Here is a 16,265-nt window from a genome sequence, read left to right on the forward strand (position 1 = left end):
GCGTGGTTACCTGGATGATCCATGACTGTTTTTATGTTTTGTGATGGTTGTTCATGAGTCCCTTGTTTGTCCTGATCAATTAAACTGCCCAATATTCTTCAAAAAAAATCCTCCAGTTCCCAAAAATTCTTCAGTTTTCCAGCATCTTTTGTGTATTTGAACCCTTTCCAGCAGTGAATGTATGATTTTGAGATCTTCTCTCACTGAGGACAACTGAGGGACTCAAATACAACTATTAAAAAAGGTTCAAACATTCACTGATGCTTCAGAAGGAAACACGATGCATTAAGAGCCGTGGGGTGAAAACCTTTTGAATTTGAAGATCAAGGAATATTGTACTTAATTTGTCTTCTGGCAAACATTTAAGTGTCTTCTGTTGCTTCCAAAGGGCAGTACTAAAAAAAAAGAAAAAAAAAAAAAAGAAAAAGATATTTAAACAGAATAAGAAAAATTTGGACATCTTTATCTTGTTCAAAACAGAAGCAACAGAAAACAGTATTAAAGGAACACTCCACTTTTTTTGAAAATAGGCTCATTTTCCAACTCCCCTAGAGTAAAACAGTTGAGTTTTACCGTTTTCGAATCCATTCAGCCGATCTCCGGATCTGGCGGTACCACTTTTAGCATAGCTTAGCATAGTTCATTGAATCTGATTAGACCGTTAGCATCTCGCTTAAAAATGGATTCGAAAACGGTAAAACTCAACTGTTTAACTCTAGGGGAGTTGGAAAATAAGCCTATTTTCAAAAAAAGTGGAGTGTTCCTTTTAAGAGTCGGATTATATTTGTGAGAAAACTAGTTAAATCTACCTTAAATTATGAATTTACCAAGAAAATTATGTCTAAAGAAGTAATGAGTGGGGCTTGCCCGTACAAAAAAATTATTTATTTTTTAGCACATTGCTATGCATTTGAAGAGTTGCTTTCTGCTAGTGGCCGACGATAGACAGTCAAGGTCGAAATTTCAGCTCATTTTTTTTTACATTTTTTTTTTATTTATCTGCATTGGCTGATAATGGTTGTGACTTCTATTCTGATAGTGCTGAAAACGTCACCCTGATCAGGAAGATATTGGCGTTGGCCATCAAATATCTATATTGGTTGACACTACCTACTGCCAAGTCTCTAGATATGCCTTGGATCCCTCCTTTAAAGTAATTCTACTGGAATTTTGGAAATTGTAAGCACAATTACTATGAGATTGCCACGGTAAAAAGGTTGACGTCAGAGCCTTGACCTAGTTCGTTATAGCATGTGCTCCATCATGTTGAGCCTTGATGCTCATTCATGTGACACAAGTTGAATCCATTTTGTCATCTCCTAACCCAATTCCCCCCTCTTTTCCTCATAATTTCATGTCCTCTTTCCTTATAACTTTGTCCTCTTTTCCAAAAAAGAAATCTTAATTCTCCAGTATTGAATTATTAGTAAAAAGAAGCCTTAATGTTCCTCAGCTAAGTGATTTGAGTAATTGAAGCTTCAAAGTGCTGTTAGGTAGATGTATACCAATTTTCTTTAAGATAAATACCAGAAGATTGCAATTTAGAGAGGTTAAAATCCGTAGAAATGTATCCAAATTGAAATAACATACATAAGCTTCAATTTTAGTCCTCAGGAATGACGACTGCTCAGTACTGTATATGATGCTCATTTTGACCCTGATGATAAATACTCAAATTAACTGAACGGACACATTCCTGATTATAAGACATTTTCCCAGCTGTTTCACATATACATTGATGAGAGAGTACTCACTACTCTCAGTGTGTTTCTGGAGTATTGTTGGAGATGAGATTCGACTCATATTTCAATTTATAATGGCATTATAGTCTCAGCTTCATTATCTCTCCTCATAGTGATTTTCTTCTCTGCCATAAGAGAGGCTGAAACACACCATTTTTCATGGTTAATACCACGGTGTTCATGACTAACTGTCCTAGACATTGTAATGAGGTGTTATGTTGTGTTTCCTCCCATCTTTGTAGGCTCTTTTATTCCACACAACATATTCCATGTGCCTTTCTGTCCCCCTGACAGTTTAATAGTTGCTCATTTTGAAATGCTGCTGAGAAATAAATGGCGTCCTCATGACTGATATGTCTCAGATGAACTTATTAATTTTATACAATGGCCACTGACAACAGGCCTTCTTAATGGACTGAAAGGATCCATTGAGAGCATCTCAATGGACTTGTTACTGACAATAAATATGTATTTATTTCTCTATTTATTTTTACAAGAATGGGCAAAGGCCTTTTCCTCGCACTAGAATGTTCTCTTTGTGCAGCCAGTCTGTGGCTCCTGAATAACTTAATAGACAACAGTTTTTTTCTGCTTTTGGTGCGTAATATGATTTATTAATATGCTGGCTCACATTTCCAAAGAGCACATGTTAAAACATTAGTCTGACTTCTGATGTGGTGCGTACGCAGCGAGTCACACGGTTGCATCGATCACGTCGCCAGCACCAAGCTTTCATTAAAGAGATGCAGTCCTGTGTTGTGTCCAACAGCTGCCTGTTGTGTGCGTTGCCATGCTTTGAGATCTTCTGATGAGAGAGATTTATAAATAGATCTACATTTTTTAGGGTGTTTCTTTCCAGAATGTCACATGGATTCTATCTTTTCAAGATACTTCCTTGACGCAAACATTCATTACTGCTCAAATACAGGCCACCGCATCTGTCTCCTGACAATGAACCCGTGATGAGCCTCTATTTATTTTTCAAACAGGCATTGTCTGACAGTCAGGAATTGTTCAGAAGGGGATAATGGGTAATTTGTTGCAGTGTCTGCGCTCCCCTCTGTAGTTTTGTCACAGTCCGCCCCTAGAAATCTTCACATGGCAGAGGGGGATTCGCCCTGTGTGTGAATGTAAATTGGATTGTAATTAAATGATCCCACTTGTGTGGTTCGAATACACCGGAACGTTCAAAGCCTGAAATAAACAAATTAGCCTGGCCATGCTCCAACTTCAACCAACCAATTTTCTGGTCATCAGAGTCGGGAATATTTTAAAGTGAAGTGTTGTCAAAGGCGAGACGCTTTATGCGGACTCCCTCGCTCTGACCCAGAGCTGACATTGCCATGCTGTTGTCTCTGAGTGCTGAGAAGTGCAGATATGGCCATATGTTTTGAGTGTTTACAGCTGTGAAATGTGTCCCTGAGGTCTGCTGCATTTGGTAATTAAGAGGCTGAGGATATGTTACGTTTATATAGCCTTGAATATTGTTGCCTTGAGACTCCGTTTTAGCTCATTCTTGGTCCTGTAGTGTTGCTTGCATTGTAATTTGTAGCAAAAAGCCAAGAATCGCATAATGTCACCACCATGCCTAATAATCACCAAACGGGCTATTGGTTGTTTATTACCTCCTCTAAATGTGGTCAAAAGTATTCAGTTGTTAAGTCTGACGTCACACAGCAGTGCTTCCGAGTCCAAACGCTCTATCTGATACCACAAGAAAACAACAAACGGTGCTAATATACACACACGATACTACCAAAAAATTATGATCATAACCTTTATTTCTGTACCAAAATCCCAGATGGCCAGACAGTGATTCATCTTTTATAAATCGTTAAAATATTAATATAAGTAACGCTGTGAGCATGGAGACTGTTGTGTAGACTGTAAGTATTTTAAATGTTTAACTTTAAAATGTTAAATGTTTATTTTGAATAAATAGCTCTCATAAACGGCCGTCGAGACGGCATTGTCAAGTGAAACGAGTCGAGGCTTGGACCCGGAAACGGTGTTCCTTACGTTACGACAAAAAGCGGATAAAGGAAACATTTGTATGGGTGGATATATCCTGAAGTAATACTTTCTAGGGGTGTAACTGTACACAAACGTGATGGTTCGATACGTACCTCTGTATTGAAATCACGGTTCGGTTTCAGATTCGGTACAGCAGGGGGGAGAAAACTAAACAAATATTTTTTTTATCAAACAGTGGTTTATTGAGCAAATTGTGTCTCTCTCTTTAATTATACTTAAATTATAAGTAAATAATAAAAAACATGCTAATTGCACATAAGGCAGGTTTTGCATTAACTTCGAAATCTAATTATAAAATTATTTTTCTACTCCAATTCATTTTTGAAATATAATTATTTACACAGTTACTGTTATAACTTGTTTTCATGACAAATTTATTTAAACATTAAATAATTAAGACATTACATACAGGTAAAGTAAATATAATGAATATATAAGCTAATATAGTGCATATATTTAGTGAAACGCTCCCCATTAACATGCTGTGGACACTAAATGACTTGCCTGAGGTAAATGTAATGCTACGTGAGATGTTATTATTCTCAAGGTGTTTTATTAATGTCTTTCAGTGGTTGAAACACTGGTTGAGAGATTACACGTAAACATATCTATGCATAGATCGTCTCTTCTTCTTCTGCACTTTTTCCTGTTGTGGCGGTTACCAAGCAGTGTTGCATTGCCGCACGCTCCCCCTTCTGGATTGGAGTGTGGATCGCCTGTGACTGACTGTATTCATCGTCTGACTGAATGCACCGAACCGTGACGTCTGTACCGTGACTGTTCGGGACGAATACATGTACCGTTACGCCCCTAATACTTTCAATAATGATGTTGTTTCAACAGAATCAATCCTGATTTTAACTACTGTATCATCTAGAGTTATTTCACATCAAATAAAGGCAAAGCTACATGAGACATTATATTATTTATTTATCGACGATTGTTATACATTTATTTAAATTAAAAGTTGTTATAAGATTGACAGTAAAGATATTTATAGTGTTAAAAAAATCTATTTTTAAAAAATGTAGTTTTTTTTACTTAAATAATGATAAGAAATGTTCCTTGAGTGTCAAATCAGCATATTAGAATGATTTCTGAAGGATCATTCAGCTTTGACCTCACAGGAATAAAATTACATTTTAAAACTGTAAAATAGTAAACTGTAAACTAACAGTAATAATAATAGTAAACTAAATTGTAATATTATTTCACAATATTACTGTTTTTAATGTATTTATGGTCAAATAAATACAGCCTGAGTTTCTGACCTTACTGACCCTAAACTTAATCATATAGTGTAAATAACATTTATACTATTAGTGGTCTAATAATTGCAGTTTAGGCCCGTTAAATGTTATGAATGTTGTTTTTTAAATGTATTAAATTGATATAAATACTTTCATCCTAAGAGAATGGAAAATAATTAAGCTTAATAGCATTATCTGAATTGGTATAAGTGATTCTGGCCTTGATTGTTAGATGACAAATGTTCATAAAGAAGGTGTAAATACTATTATTAAACATTGAATTACAGCTCAAATTATGCAATTTGCTGAGGACGTATGTGCTCTTACTTTATAAACACCTCACCCAGAATGCCATAAAACAAGATTGCAGTGAAGAAGGGACCTGAACTATAGCACCATGACAAGTTACACATAGGCATTTACATTTTCTTTAGTAAGAGTGAAAGTCTAGTCTGCTATGGCATTTTACGCCATATAATAAATGTGCTTGATATGCACTGGATCTGATCATGAATTTCATACTGTGCTGCTGAGCCTATAAATCTGTGCTCTGGGGTTAAATATGATTAATGGGAAATGATGTCCTTTGCCAACAGCTCTTATATTCTCTGTTGCTCAACACCTTTTTCACTTGACACTTTTTGAGTTTCTATAAAGGTCTGAAAGTGGGCTTCTCTCATACTCTTCCATACATAAATCAATTTGCCTCAAAGCACAGTTGTCAAACTTGCTGCGCGTGCAAATCAAATGCTTGCTGTGCGAGAACCGCCTTTATAAAAATAGCTTAAATAAAGTGGCAGACCTCATTAATCTAGAAGCCCTTCAATTGGCAAGGCATAGCCGTTTCCCTTTCCAAGAGGAGAAATGTGCTGACTCCAGATGTGGTTTCAGTGACATGTCAAGATGAGCCAGAGGTGAGTTCTGAAATGGATGAGGGGAAACTCGCTCGGACCTGGGATGCGCCTGACATCCAATTAATGGCCGAGAGGGATGGGCCTGTCTGATTAAATACTATATTTCTCAGCTCTGATTTCAGTGGATGGTTCCCTTATAGTATGTGGATCCAATGATACAGGACTGGGGACGTGGCGGACTGAGCACAGGGAAACCAGATGGCAGCTGTCCTCGATACAGAGCTGGCCTTGATCTCTGAAATTTGGAAAAGGACATGAATTACAAAACACTGAGCTGGGACGTGAGGATGTGGCGGTAGAGCCCCAGCTGTTGTTTAAAACATGCTCTGTGAAATCTTCCTGACTGAATGATATTTGATTGTTAGATGTAGGGTAGCACAGTGACAACTGCAAACTAAAATAGACAAGATGTCAGAGGGTTCACTGTGATCTCAAACCTCTTCAGATATATTTTCTTCATACTAATAAAGCCGATTGGCTTTAATAAATAACAAATATGAGTGTCCATGATAAAAACATGAAAAATCTTTTAATACTCCAGTGTAAAACACGTTATAAGCAGTGTTGTCAAATCAAATAATCACATCTTAGTCATTCTTTTTATATATATATATATATATATATATATATATATATATATATATATATATATATATATATATATATATATATATAATTTTTTTTTTTTTTTTTTTTTTTTCTAGGTGAGTCTTCCCACATGACATTTTACAACCTGATCTAACCTGGCCTTGTTATAAAAATTATCAGATTTTGCATCACATGACTTTTATTTGGGCAGACAAAAGTTTGTGAAGCAGTTTGGCATTTCTACATAGTTTTTCAGTTGTCACTCTAAAATGTTTAACTTTATTCCCTCAAAATATAATTAAAGGGGATTATGTCCCTTTTACAAGATGTAATATTAAGTCTCTGATGTTCCCAGAATGTGGACATGAGTTTCAGCTCAAAATACCCCACAGATCATTTATTATAGCTTGTCAAATTTGCCCCTTTTTGGGGGTGAGCAAAAACATGTCGTTTTTGTGTGTGTCCCTTTAAATGCAAATGAGCTGCTGCTCCCGGCCCCCTTTTTTTAGAAGAGGGCGGAGCTTTAACAGCTCGCACTTCGGTTGCTCAACAACAACAAAGCTGGAGAATCTCACGCAGCCAAAATGAGGATTGTCAGTAACGGTGTTCAGCCATACATTGTTCAAACCGGAGTCGACACTGATGGAGAGACTCAGGAAGAAGTTACAACTTTTAGAATGAAACTGGACGTTTCTGAACGGTTGGTGGATAAATTTATGTAGTTGCTGTGGAGTTTATTCAACTCATCGACTAGCATGTGCCGTCATGTTAATCTTTTGTGCAAATCCAGTGTTGAATTGACTCTCGTTTGTGAAGCAGTCCGGCGTAAAATGACGGCATGTCAACAACACTCTACTACAATAACTCTTCCTCTTCTCTAAAGCAGCACAACATGGCCTCACACCCTTTGTTGTGTGTTCTCGGGGGCGGGGTTTATGTAAATTTTAGGGTTTGTGATGTCACTAACCCAGGAAGAAGCTTGTTGTAGTCCCTACCAGCCGTTAGTTGTAGTCCTTAAACAGAGAATTCTTAAAAAGAAAATATCTCCCTTTGAATTGAACTTTGAGCGTCGTAACTTTGCAGATGTTGTTTTTGCTCAAACAGCAACATTACACACTAACTAAAGTTAAAAAAGTGAAATCCTAATTGACCAACCCTTTAAGAAATTAAAAACATGCTCATCATAGATGTTTATTCAAATCATTGTATGCACATATGAATTGCATTTTAACATGTTTTTGAATAAATTAATAGCATCAGGTCATTGACTCATACAATAATCTTTCTGCAAATTCATGTCCTCTATATAGTGGAGAACAAATGAGTAACAGGCCGAGGACTCTTGGACGCCTGTAAAATTTAGTTTGTTAGAAGAGCAGAGCTTAGTAGATCCATCAATTGATCCAGCACATGTCCTTAATGTGAATTTACTTTCCGATAGCTTTTAAACCCTTGTTCTGCTCTCGGTCCCTGAGGGGGATCTGTCACCTGTGCCTGCTTTGTAAGCTGCTTGGTGTACGCTGCTCAAATCTTCAAAGTGACCTACATCTCTACCCATTTGGACTATTTGTCTTCTTTGGACTTAAATTTGGCCACAACACCTTTCAAAACAACATATTACAAAGCAGTTTGTTTGGTTTGGTTCTCTCATCAAGCCAAGATCTTTGGGTTGTGGCATGTACTCCGAAAAGAACAACCTTTCAATGCTGATTTGCCGGATTCCCTGGTTGAAAGACTCTTATCTTATGTGTCAAATGAGAAGAAAATGAGAAGCCGACATTCCCTACAAATAATAATAAGTGACAGGAAGTGCGCTGTGCGCTTGAATGTGTGTGTTCATGTGTGACAGACAGGAATTTGCAATGTGAGCGTTTGAAGATTTAAAAGCTGTGGTGTATTCCTGCCATGCACAGTGTGAAAAACATAGGAACATTTGGAGGGGAAAGACCGACATCAGAGGTGGCTTGTGTGGTTGAGAACAAAGCCTTTCCATGCCCACTTCAATCCCCTTAGCAACAGATCAAGATAACTCATTCCCAAAGCACTGCACGGCATGGACACTGTCCTCACCCGAACATGAAACGCTCTCAGTGGCATTAAAGGGTTAGTTCACCCAAAAATGAAAATTCTGTCATTAATTACTCACCCTCATGTCATTCCAAACCCACAAGACTTTTGTTCATCTTCGGAAAACAAATGAAGATGTTTTTAATGAAATCTGAGAGATTTCTGTCCTCCATTGATAGTCTATTCAACCAAAACTCTGATGCTTCAAAACGTTCTTAAAGAGATCGTAAAATAAATTCATGAGAATCGAGCGGTTTAATCCAAGTCATCTGAAGAGAGACACAATCGCTTTATATGATGAACAGATATAATTTAGGCTTTTATTCACATATAAACACTGATTGATGAACGTACATATAGCATTAGATTTGGTTAGGGAAGCTCAAGCATGAACCAATGAGGTTCATTCTTGTGTTACGCAGCACATTTAAGCTTCCTCAAGAACCAATGAGGTTCATTCTTGTTACGCAGCACATTTGAGCTTCCTCAAGAACCAATGAGGTTCATTCTCGTGTGTTATGCAGCACGTTTGAGCTTCAACAAGAGCCAATGAGGTTCATTCTTGTGTTACGCAGCACATTTAAGCTTCCTCAAGAACCAATGAGGTTCATTCTTGTTACGCAGCACATTTGAGCTTCCTCAAGAACCAATGAGGTTCATTCTCGTGTGTTATGCAGCACGTTTGAGCTTCTGCAAGAACCAATGAGGTTCATTCTCATGTTACGCAGTTTTTTAAATTTTAAAAAAGCAAAATCAAGTGAAAGCAAGTTCGATTGAGCTTCTGTTTGTTTTCTAATCAGTGTTTATATGTGTTAATAAAAGCCTAAATTCAATGTGTTCATCATATAAAGCAATTGTGTCTCTTCAAAAGACTTAAGGATTAAACTGCTCGATTCATATAAATTTATTTTACGATCTCTTGTTTTGAAGCATCAGAATTTTGGGTGAATAGACTTCAAGTGAAAAAATATGAAATCATTAAAAATATCTGTATTTGTGTTCTGAAGTTTAAAAAAAGTCCTGAGCAGCATGAGGGTGATTAAATAATATTAGAATTTTTTTTTTTTTTTGGTGAACTTCCCAGCTTCTGGCAAGTTCAGCTTTTGGCTTTTTACTTTTTTTTTTTCTCTCTCTCACAAGCACCTGGAAGTGGTGGCGTGGTTTAACGTTATGTTCCTTTTGCTGTTTTCACCACAGGTGCTCTCGCCATATTGATCCCAGAGCTTGACCTCGTCATCTCTCTGGTGGGCTCCGTGAGTAGCAGCGCTCTGGCCCTCATCATTCCTCCTCTGCTTCAGATCATCACCTTCCATAATGAAGACATGAAGCTCTGGGTGATGGTCAAGGACATCATCATCAGTCTCATTGGCTTTGTGGGCTTTGTGGCGGGGACGTACATCTCCATCCAGGAGATTGTGGCACGTAACGGCAGCAGACACAACAGCACGCACCTTCAGCTCTTGTGAATGTTGACAGAGTGACAGATAAAATGTAGGCTGTACAGACCCACTGAATCATTTACTCACTACAGGCTCCTTTGATTTCTGCTGAATTCCGCTCGGGATTCTTCTTACTGAACGTCCGTAGATGGCTCATGGATTTTTTAGATGTTTTGTCCTTCAGTTTTTGCAGCACTGAAGTCCGTATCGAGTTACATTGGTTTCAAAGTACTTGTTTTAAAATCTTTTGGGTCAAACGTAGCCAACTTTTAAGCTGAACGTTATCAGAATAATCTCTGTGTTGTTTGTCTTTATGTTGTTTACAGTGTTTCATCAAACAGATTCTCAGTAAGTATTTTTTTTTTTTTTTGTCACATTCAGTTGAATTTGTCTGGTTCACATGTGCTGTTTACTCATTCTGAGTGCTTGAAATGGAAAAGAATTGACGTGGATAGTGATTTCTGTTTGTAATTGTGTATTAGAATTTTTAGGGCTCTTGATTTCGAGACCGAAATCAAATTATTTACTTCTGGATATTACACACAGACTCATCCTAGACTTGTTTTGTAAACATGTGGAAAATTCATTGGAAGTACAGAATGTTTTATGTTTGCACAATTACACAATACCCAGTACCTCTCAATCTCATCTAAGATAAATGGTTCTGAAACAATGTTATCTGCACAATGTCTGCGGTTTTAGTCGTTTTTATTGATTTAAATTTTTAAATCGTTTTTATAAATATATTTAATGTTTTTTTTAAAGTATGCCTTATCAACCGTCTCTTTAAAAATGTTTTTATATTCAGTAGATGTCATCTGTGACTCGTCTAGCAGAGAAATCTGATATAACATTCGATTATTTTTTTTTTTTTTCTGTTTTTCCTGATTGCAGCATTATTATTCAAAGATAAGTCTTTTTTTTAATAACTACATATGACCTGATCTCATTTACTTTATTTTTAAAACATAACACTGGTACGGTTGTTTTAAATGCTTATTACTGAGGTACTTGAATTTTTTTCCAGTTTGTTTTGTATCATTCTGCTGTATATATTGATGGCAGTGCCAAAGTTTTTATTGTATCAGACTAGGTTGCACTCATTTACAGCTGCTTTAATTGCAGTGTTATTTGTTTTGGATTTGTCGTTTCATGGATTTTTTTTAATTTTGTTTTGGGCCTTATTGTACATATACTGTAAGTATTTTGTCCATGCTCTCCTTCTTTAAACTTGGTGAAATTATGTAAAGATGATATTCAAAAAAAAAAAAAAAAAATGGACAGACATCACATTACTAGTTTATTTATTTGTTGATTATCAACATGAGAGTCTCATGGTCCACCAGTTGAGTTCCCTCATTGTATCTGCAGGCTGGTATGTGCTCTGTGATTGAATTAAAGAACAGATAGCCTGTGTTGATGTTTACAAGTGTACTGCCTCTTCTTCATGTGTGATTTTTCTCTCTGCATCTGTAGTGGTTTCCAACCGAGAGTATGCATGCTCCAATGGTACTTGGAAAGATATTGTATTTTGAAATGCTGTTGAAATACTTCCTGTCTTACAGGGTAACTGTTGGCAGTTGTTAAATATGGCTTTAGTCACATTAGTTTTAGACATTTTAGAAAGAGCAACACTTCAGGAGGTGCATTTATTAAGGTAGTGATTGGTTGCCGTTTTTTTCAAACCGAGTCGGTATCTGTGAAAAGCTCAGATGAATTTAACACATGCAGTCAATCCCTTTAGTTGTGGCTGTTTAGATAGAGGTGCCTGCCTGCGACATATACCAATATGGCATTGAGGCTTTTTGTGAAGGGAAAATGACTTTGCACTGAGTAACACAAAGCAGATTTCATCAATGAACATCAGCATGGCTATGATTACCATACATGTGTGAATTATAGCTTTGTTTAATCATTCATTTTTATTTCCATTACCTTTCTTTTAATATGACTTTTGCACAAATGAACAAGCTGAGAATGTTGATTTGTCATCCACAACTCTTTCATTGAAGTTGCGTCATGGCGAAGCATTTGATTGGCTGGGATGGGAAAGGCTGACATCCGCAATACTGTGTCAGAGATTGCAATAACAATGTTTTGTTCTTAGATCAAAAGGAAATTGCTATGGCTATAAAACACTGTGTGGACCAAAGACGAGTTTTGACCATGTTCTATTATGTAGTTCCGGTTCTCAAATATTTTTACTTTTCTTCAGCTGCTCAACAACAAACAAAGAACTCCCAGTGTCTAGCAGTTTGTAGGATGTGAGGAAGGTCAAGTAATATGTGACTTGTGTCAAGACTCATTACAGAAATGTGTCCTGTTCAATACAAGTCAAGCTCTGTGGACATTGACTGTGGCATGCTGTCGAATACAATAGGCAGTAACTTTGGAGGCCTATGGGAAAAGGCATTCCACTTTTTAAAAGTAAAAATGGGGGCTTATACTGTTAAAGTCCCCCTGTAGTCAATAATTGTATCCCTTAAAACTAATCTTTGATGACCAAAATGACATATTTAAATGTTTTTTTCCTGTGAAAAAAGTATACGCGGAACCATGAATATGCAAATTAGCCCCGCCTCCACTCACTCACACCCGCTCAGAGATCCACTCGGTCAACTTTACTGTAGTAAACGCTGCACAATGCAAAGGGAAATACTGGTTTAATTCAGCCATATATGTTTGAACCAGAAACTGATTCAGAAGAAGTGGAAGAGTGACTTATACAGGGTCGTCTACAAGTTGATGCATCAGAATTTTAGTAATGCATTTTATGTATCACTCTTTACAACATCAGACACAACGATAATTAATATGATTAGCCTTTTGCTTGACTACGTTATCAAACAGCTAATAATGTGTTGCTAATGTTACACAAACCATTTTCCCATTCGCCATCTCCGTCTGCCTTCTAAAAATCAGTATCCTTAGAAACGCTTTGAACAACTCAGAACATCAGAAAGTTAATGATATGTTTGTGACATAAGAAACACCGGCGAATTCAAACTGTGTTTTTGAGACTGAGTCTTTGGTTCACTGCAGTTTTAAGGAGAAAATACTCAGCAATGGTTGTTGACTTATGAATTTGCATATGGTTTGTCTTAAAGGGGACCTATAATGCCCCTTTTACAAGTCTCTGGTGTCCCCAGAATGTGTCTGTAAAGTTTCAGCTCAAAATCCCCCACAGATCATTTATTATAGCTTGTCAAATTTGCCCCTATTTGGGTGTGAGCAAAAACATGTCGTTTTTGTGTGTGTCCCTTTAAATGCAAATGAGCTGCTGCTCGCGGCCCCCTTTCCAGAAGAGAAACAGCTCGAGCTTTGGTTGCTGAACAACAACAAAGCTGGAGAATCTCACGCAGCGAAAATGACGACAGTGTTCAGCCTTACATTGCTCAAACCGGAGTCGACACTGATGGAGAGACTCAGGAAGAAGTTACAACTTTTAGAATGAAACTGGACGTTTCTGAATGGTTAGTGGATAAATTTATGTTGATTCAACTCATCGACTAGCATGTGCCGTCATGTTAATCTTTTGTGCAAATCCAGTGTTGAGTTGACCCTCGTTTGTGAAGCAGTCCGGCGTAAAATGACGGCATGTCAACAACACTCTACTACAACAACTCTTCCTCTTCTCTAAAGCAGCCCAACATGGCCTCACCCCTTTGTTGTGTGTTCTCGAGGGCGGGATTTATGTAAATTTTAGGATTAGTGATGTCACTAACCCAGGAAGAAGCTTGTTGTAGTCCCTACCAGCCATTTGCTGTAGTCCTTAAACAGAGAATTCTGTAAAAGAAAATGTCTCCCTTTGCGTTGAACTTTGAGTGTCGTAACTTTGCAGATGTTGTTTTTGCTCAAACAGCAACATTACACACTAACTAAAGTTAAAAAAGTGAAATCACTATCAACCACCGCTTTAAAGCTTATTAAAAACACCACACAGACATAAACAACATTAAAAACTTGATTTCACCACAGGCAGTCTTTAAATTCTTCCATACAATAGTGAGTATTATTTGAGGTGTCACATTATCAACTGATTTAGCTTCAAGACCCAGCTTTCGCACTGAACAAGTGGAAACCCAGCACAGAAATTGTTTATTGTGTAATTTCAAAGTTTCATGCTCTCGGCAGTCAGTAATTCACCACACAAAACATATTGTGGTCGGCACAAACCATGTTTACACTCGCAGCAAGTGAACCTGTATTTAATATAGTCTGGTTCATGCTTTCTCCTTGTGTATTTTTCCTTTATGGTATTTGAAGACCATGATACAACCTATCCACACTGGCATCTGTGTAATTTGGCCAGCTTCTACCAAGAGAGATGAACTTTATGAGTTTTGACATCAACAAAAAATATGGGAAGCGCGTCATGACTCATGAGAAAGTTACATGGTTGTCCAGTTGTAAACGAGTTTAATAAGTAACATGTTATTACATGCGGCTACACCAAATAAATAAATAGTACTTGCTTAGACATAAAATATTGATTATATGAGTTTATTATTGAGCAAATTATTTTACTTAATGCTGCTAAGAAAAATAGTCCAAAACAAGTGGCCTGAAGTCATTTTCACTACAATAAATGGTCACACTTTATATTATGTGTCTTTAACTATGTACTTGAATAAAAACATAATTATTAGTTAAAATGTACTTATTGTGTTTGTTGTTTTGCAAAACACTTTTGAGGTGTGATACGGGTAAGGTTTGTGACAGGTTTGGTGGTATGGGTGGGTTTAAGGGTGGGTTAAGAGAAGGGTCAACAGTGTAATTATAGATGTAATTACAGAAATTAGTTGCAGTACATGCAGGTATTTTTTAAGTACAATGTATAAAAATGTATGTACACAATAAGTGCATTGTATCAAATGATTTATCAGGATGAGTGCTCTTATATTCAGCATTGCCATAGTCGAGGTTGATTATTTGGAAATATCTGACTCCTGAATGGTACCAGTGACCAATCAAAATCAGGGATTCCAGAGAGCCCTGTAATAACAAAATTTCATTACAGCAAACTCATGTTAAAGTGTTAGTTCACCCAAAAATGAAAATTCTGTCATTAATTACTCACCCTCATGTCGTTCCACACCTGCAAGACCTTCGTTCCTCTTCAGAACACAAATTAAGATATTTTTGATGAAATCCGATGGCTCAGTGAGGCCTCCATTGACAGCAAGATGATTAACACTTTCAGATTCCCAGAAAGCTACTGAAGACATATTTAAAACAGTTTAGGTGACTACAGTGGTTCAACCTTAATGTTATGAAGCAACAAGAATACTTTTTGCACACCAAAAAAAACAAAATAACATCTTTATTCAACAATATCTAGTGATGGGCAATTTTTAAAACACTGCTTCATGAAGCTTTGAAGCTTTACGAATCTTTTGTTTCAAATCAGTGGTTCAGAGCACGTATCAAACTGGCAAAGTCACGTGATTTCAGTAAATGAGGCTTTGTTACGTCGTAAGTGTTTAGAAATTTCGATGGTTCACCACTGGGGGGCGTGACTTTAGCAGTTTGATACGCGCTCCGAACCACTGATTCGAAACAAAAGATTCGTAAAGCTTCGAAGCTTCATGAAGCAGTGTTTTGAAATCGCCCATCACTAGATATTGTTGAATAAAGTCGTCATTTTGTTTTTTGACGCACAAAAAGTATTCTCGTCGCTTCATAGCATTAAGGTTGAACCACTGTAGTCACATGAACTGTTTTAAATATGTCTTTAGTAGCTTTCTGGGCACTGAAAGTGTTAATTATCTAGCTGGCAATGATCTCACTGAGCCATCGGATTTTATCAAAAAAATATTAATTTGTGTTCTGAAGATGAACGAAGGTCTTATGGGTGTAAAACGACATGAGGGTGAACGTCATTTTTGGGTGAACTAACTAAGTCCTCATGAACCGGAAGTTGCAAACGACTTTTCTCCAGTGTTGAGACGTATTTCCAAGTAAAACGGAATATTGAATAGAGGGCAGGGTTTTACTTTTGCACCCCTCCTCTCCATCTCTCGCTCATAGCAGACTAACGGTTGGAGGGGAGTGGTTTAAGCGTTTTCAACCCAAGCTGTCAAACTGACGTCATCTGTGAAGGAACACTATTCCAGACCAGAAGTAACTTTTCAGATTTTGATTAAAGATTATCACAACAAACAATTTTTTTCTGTGTATTAACTTGCACGTTTTAATTGTTCACCACAAGACTAGTAATATGCACTAACA

The 16,265-nt window shown here is 37.0% G+C and overlaps 1 protein-coding gene across 2 annotated transcripts in view; it reads left to right on the forward strand.

Moving 5' to 3' along the window:
• Positions 1-11,463, forward strand: part of slc36a1 (solute carrier family 36 member 1) — a 35,092-nt gene extending 23,629 nt beyond the window's left edge. For both annotated transcript variants that reach the window (XM_051859866.1, XM_051859868.1), the window contains exon 12: positions 9,793-11,463. In XM_051859866.1, coding sequence (XP_051715826.1) covers positions 9,793-10,061 — 269 coding nt within the window. In that variant the 3' untranslated portion in view covers positions 10,062-11,463. The remainder of the gene's footprint in view (positions 1-9,792) is intronic.
• The last annotated feature ends 4,802 nt before the right edge of the window (positions 11,464-16,265 follow it).

This window comes from Ctenopharyngodon idella, chromosome 14, assembly GCF_019924925.1.
Source record: "Ctenopharyngodon idella isolate HZGC_01 chromosome 14, HZGC01, whole genome shotgun sequence".
Taxonomy (NCBI): domain Eukaryota; kingdom Metazoa; phylum Chordata; class Actinopteri; order Cypriniformes; family Xenocyprididae; genus Ctenopharyngodon; species Ctenopharyngodon idella.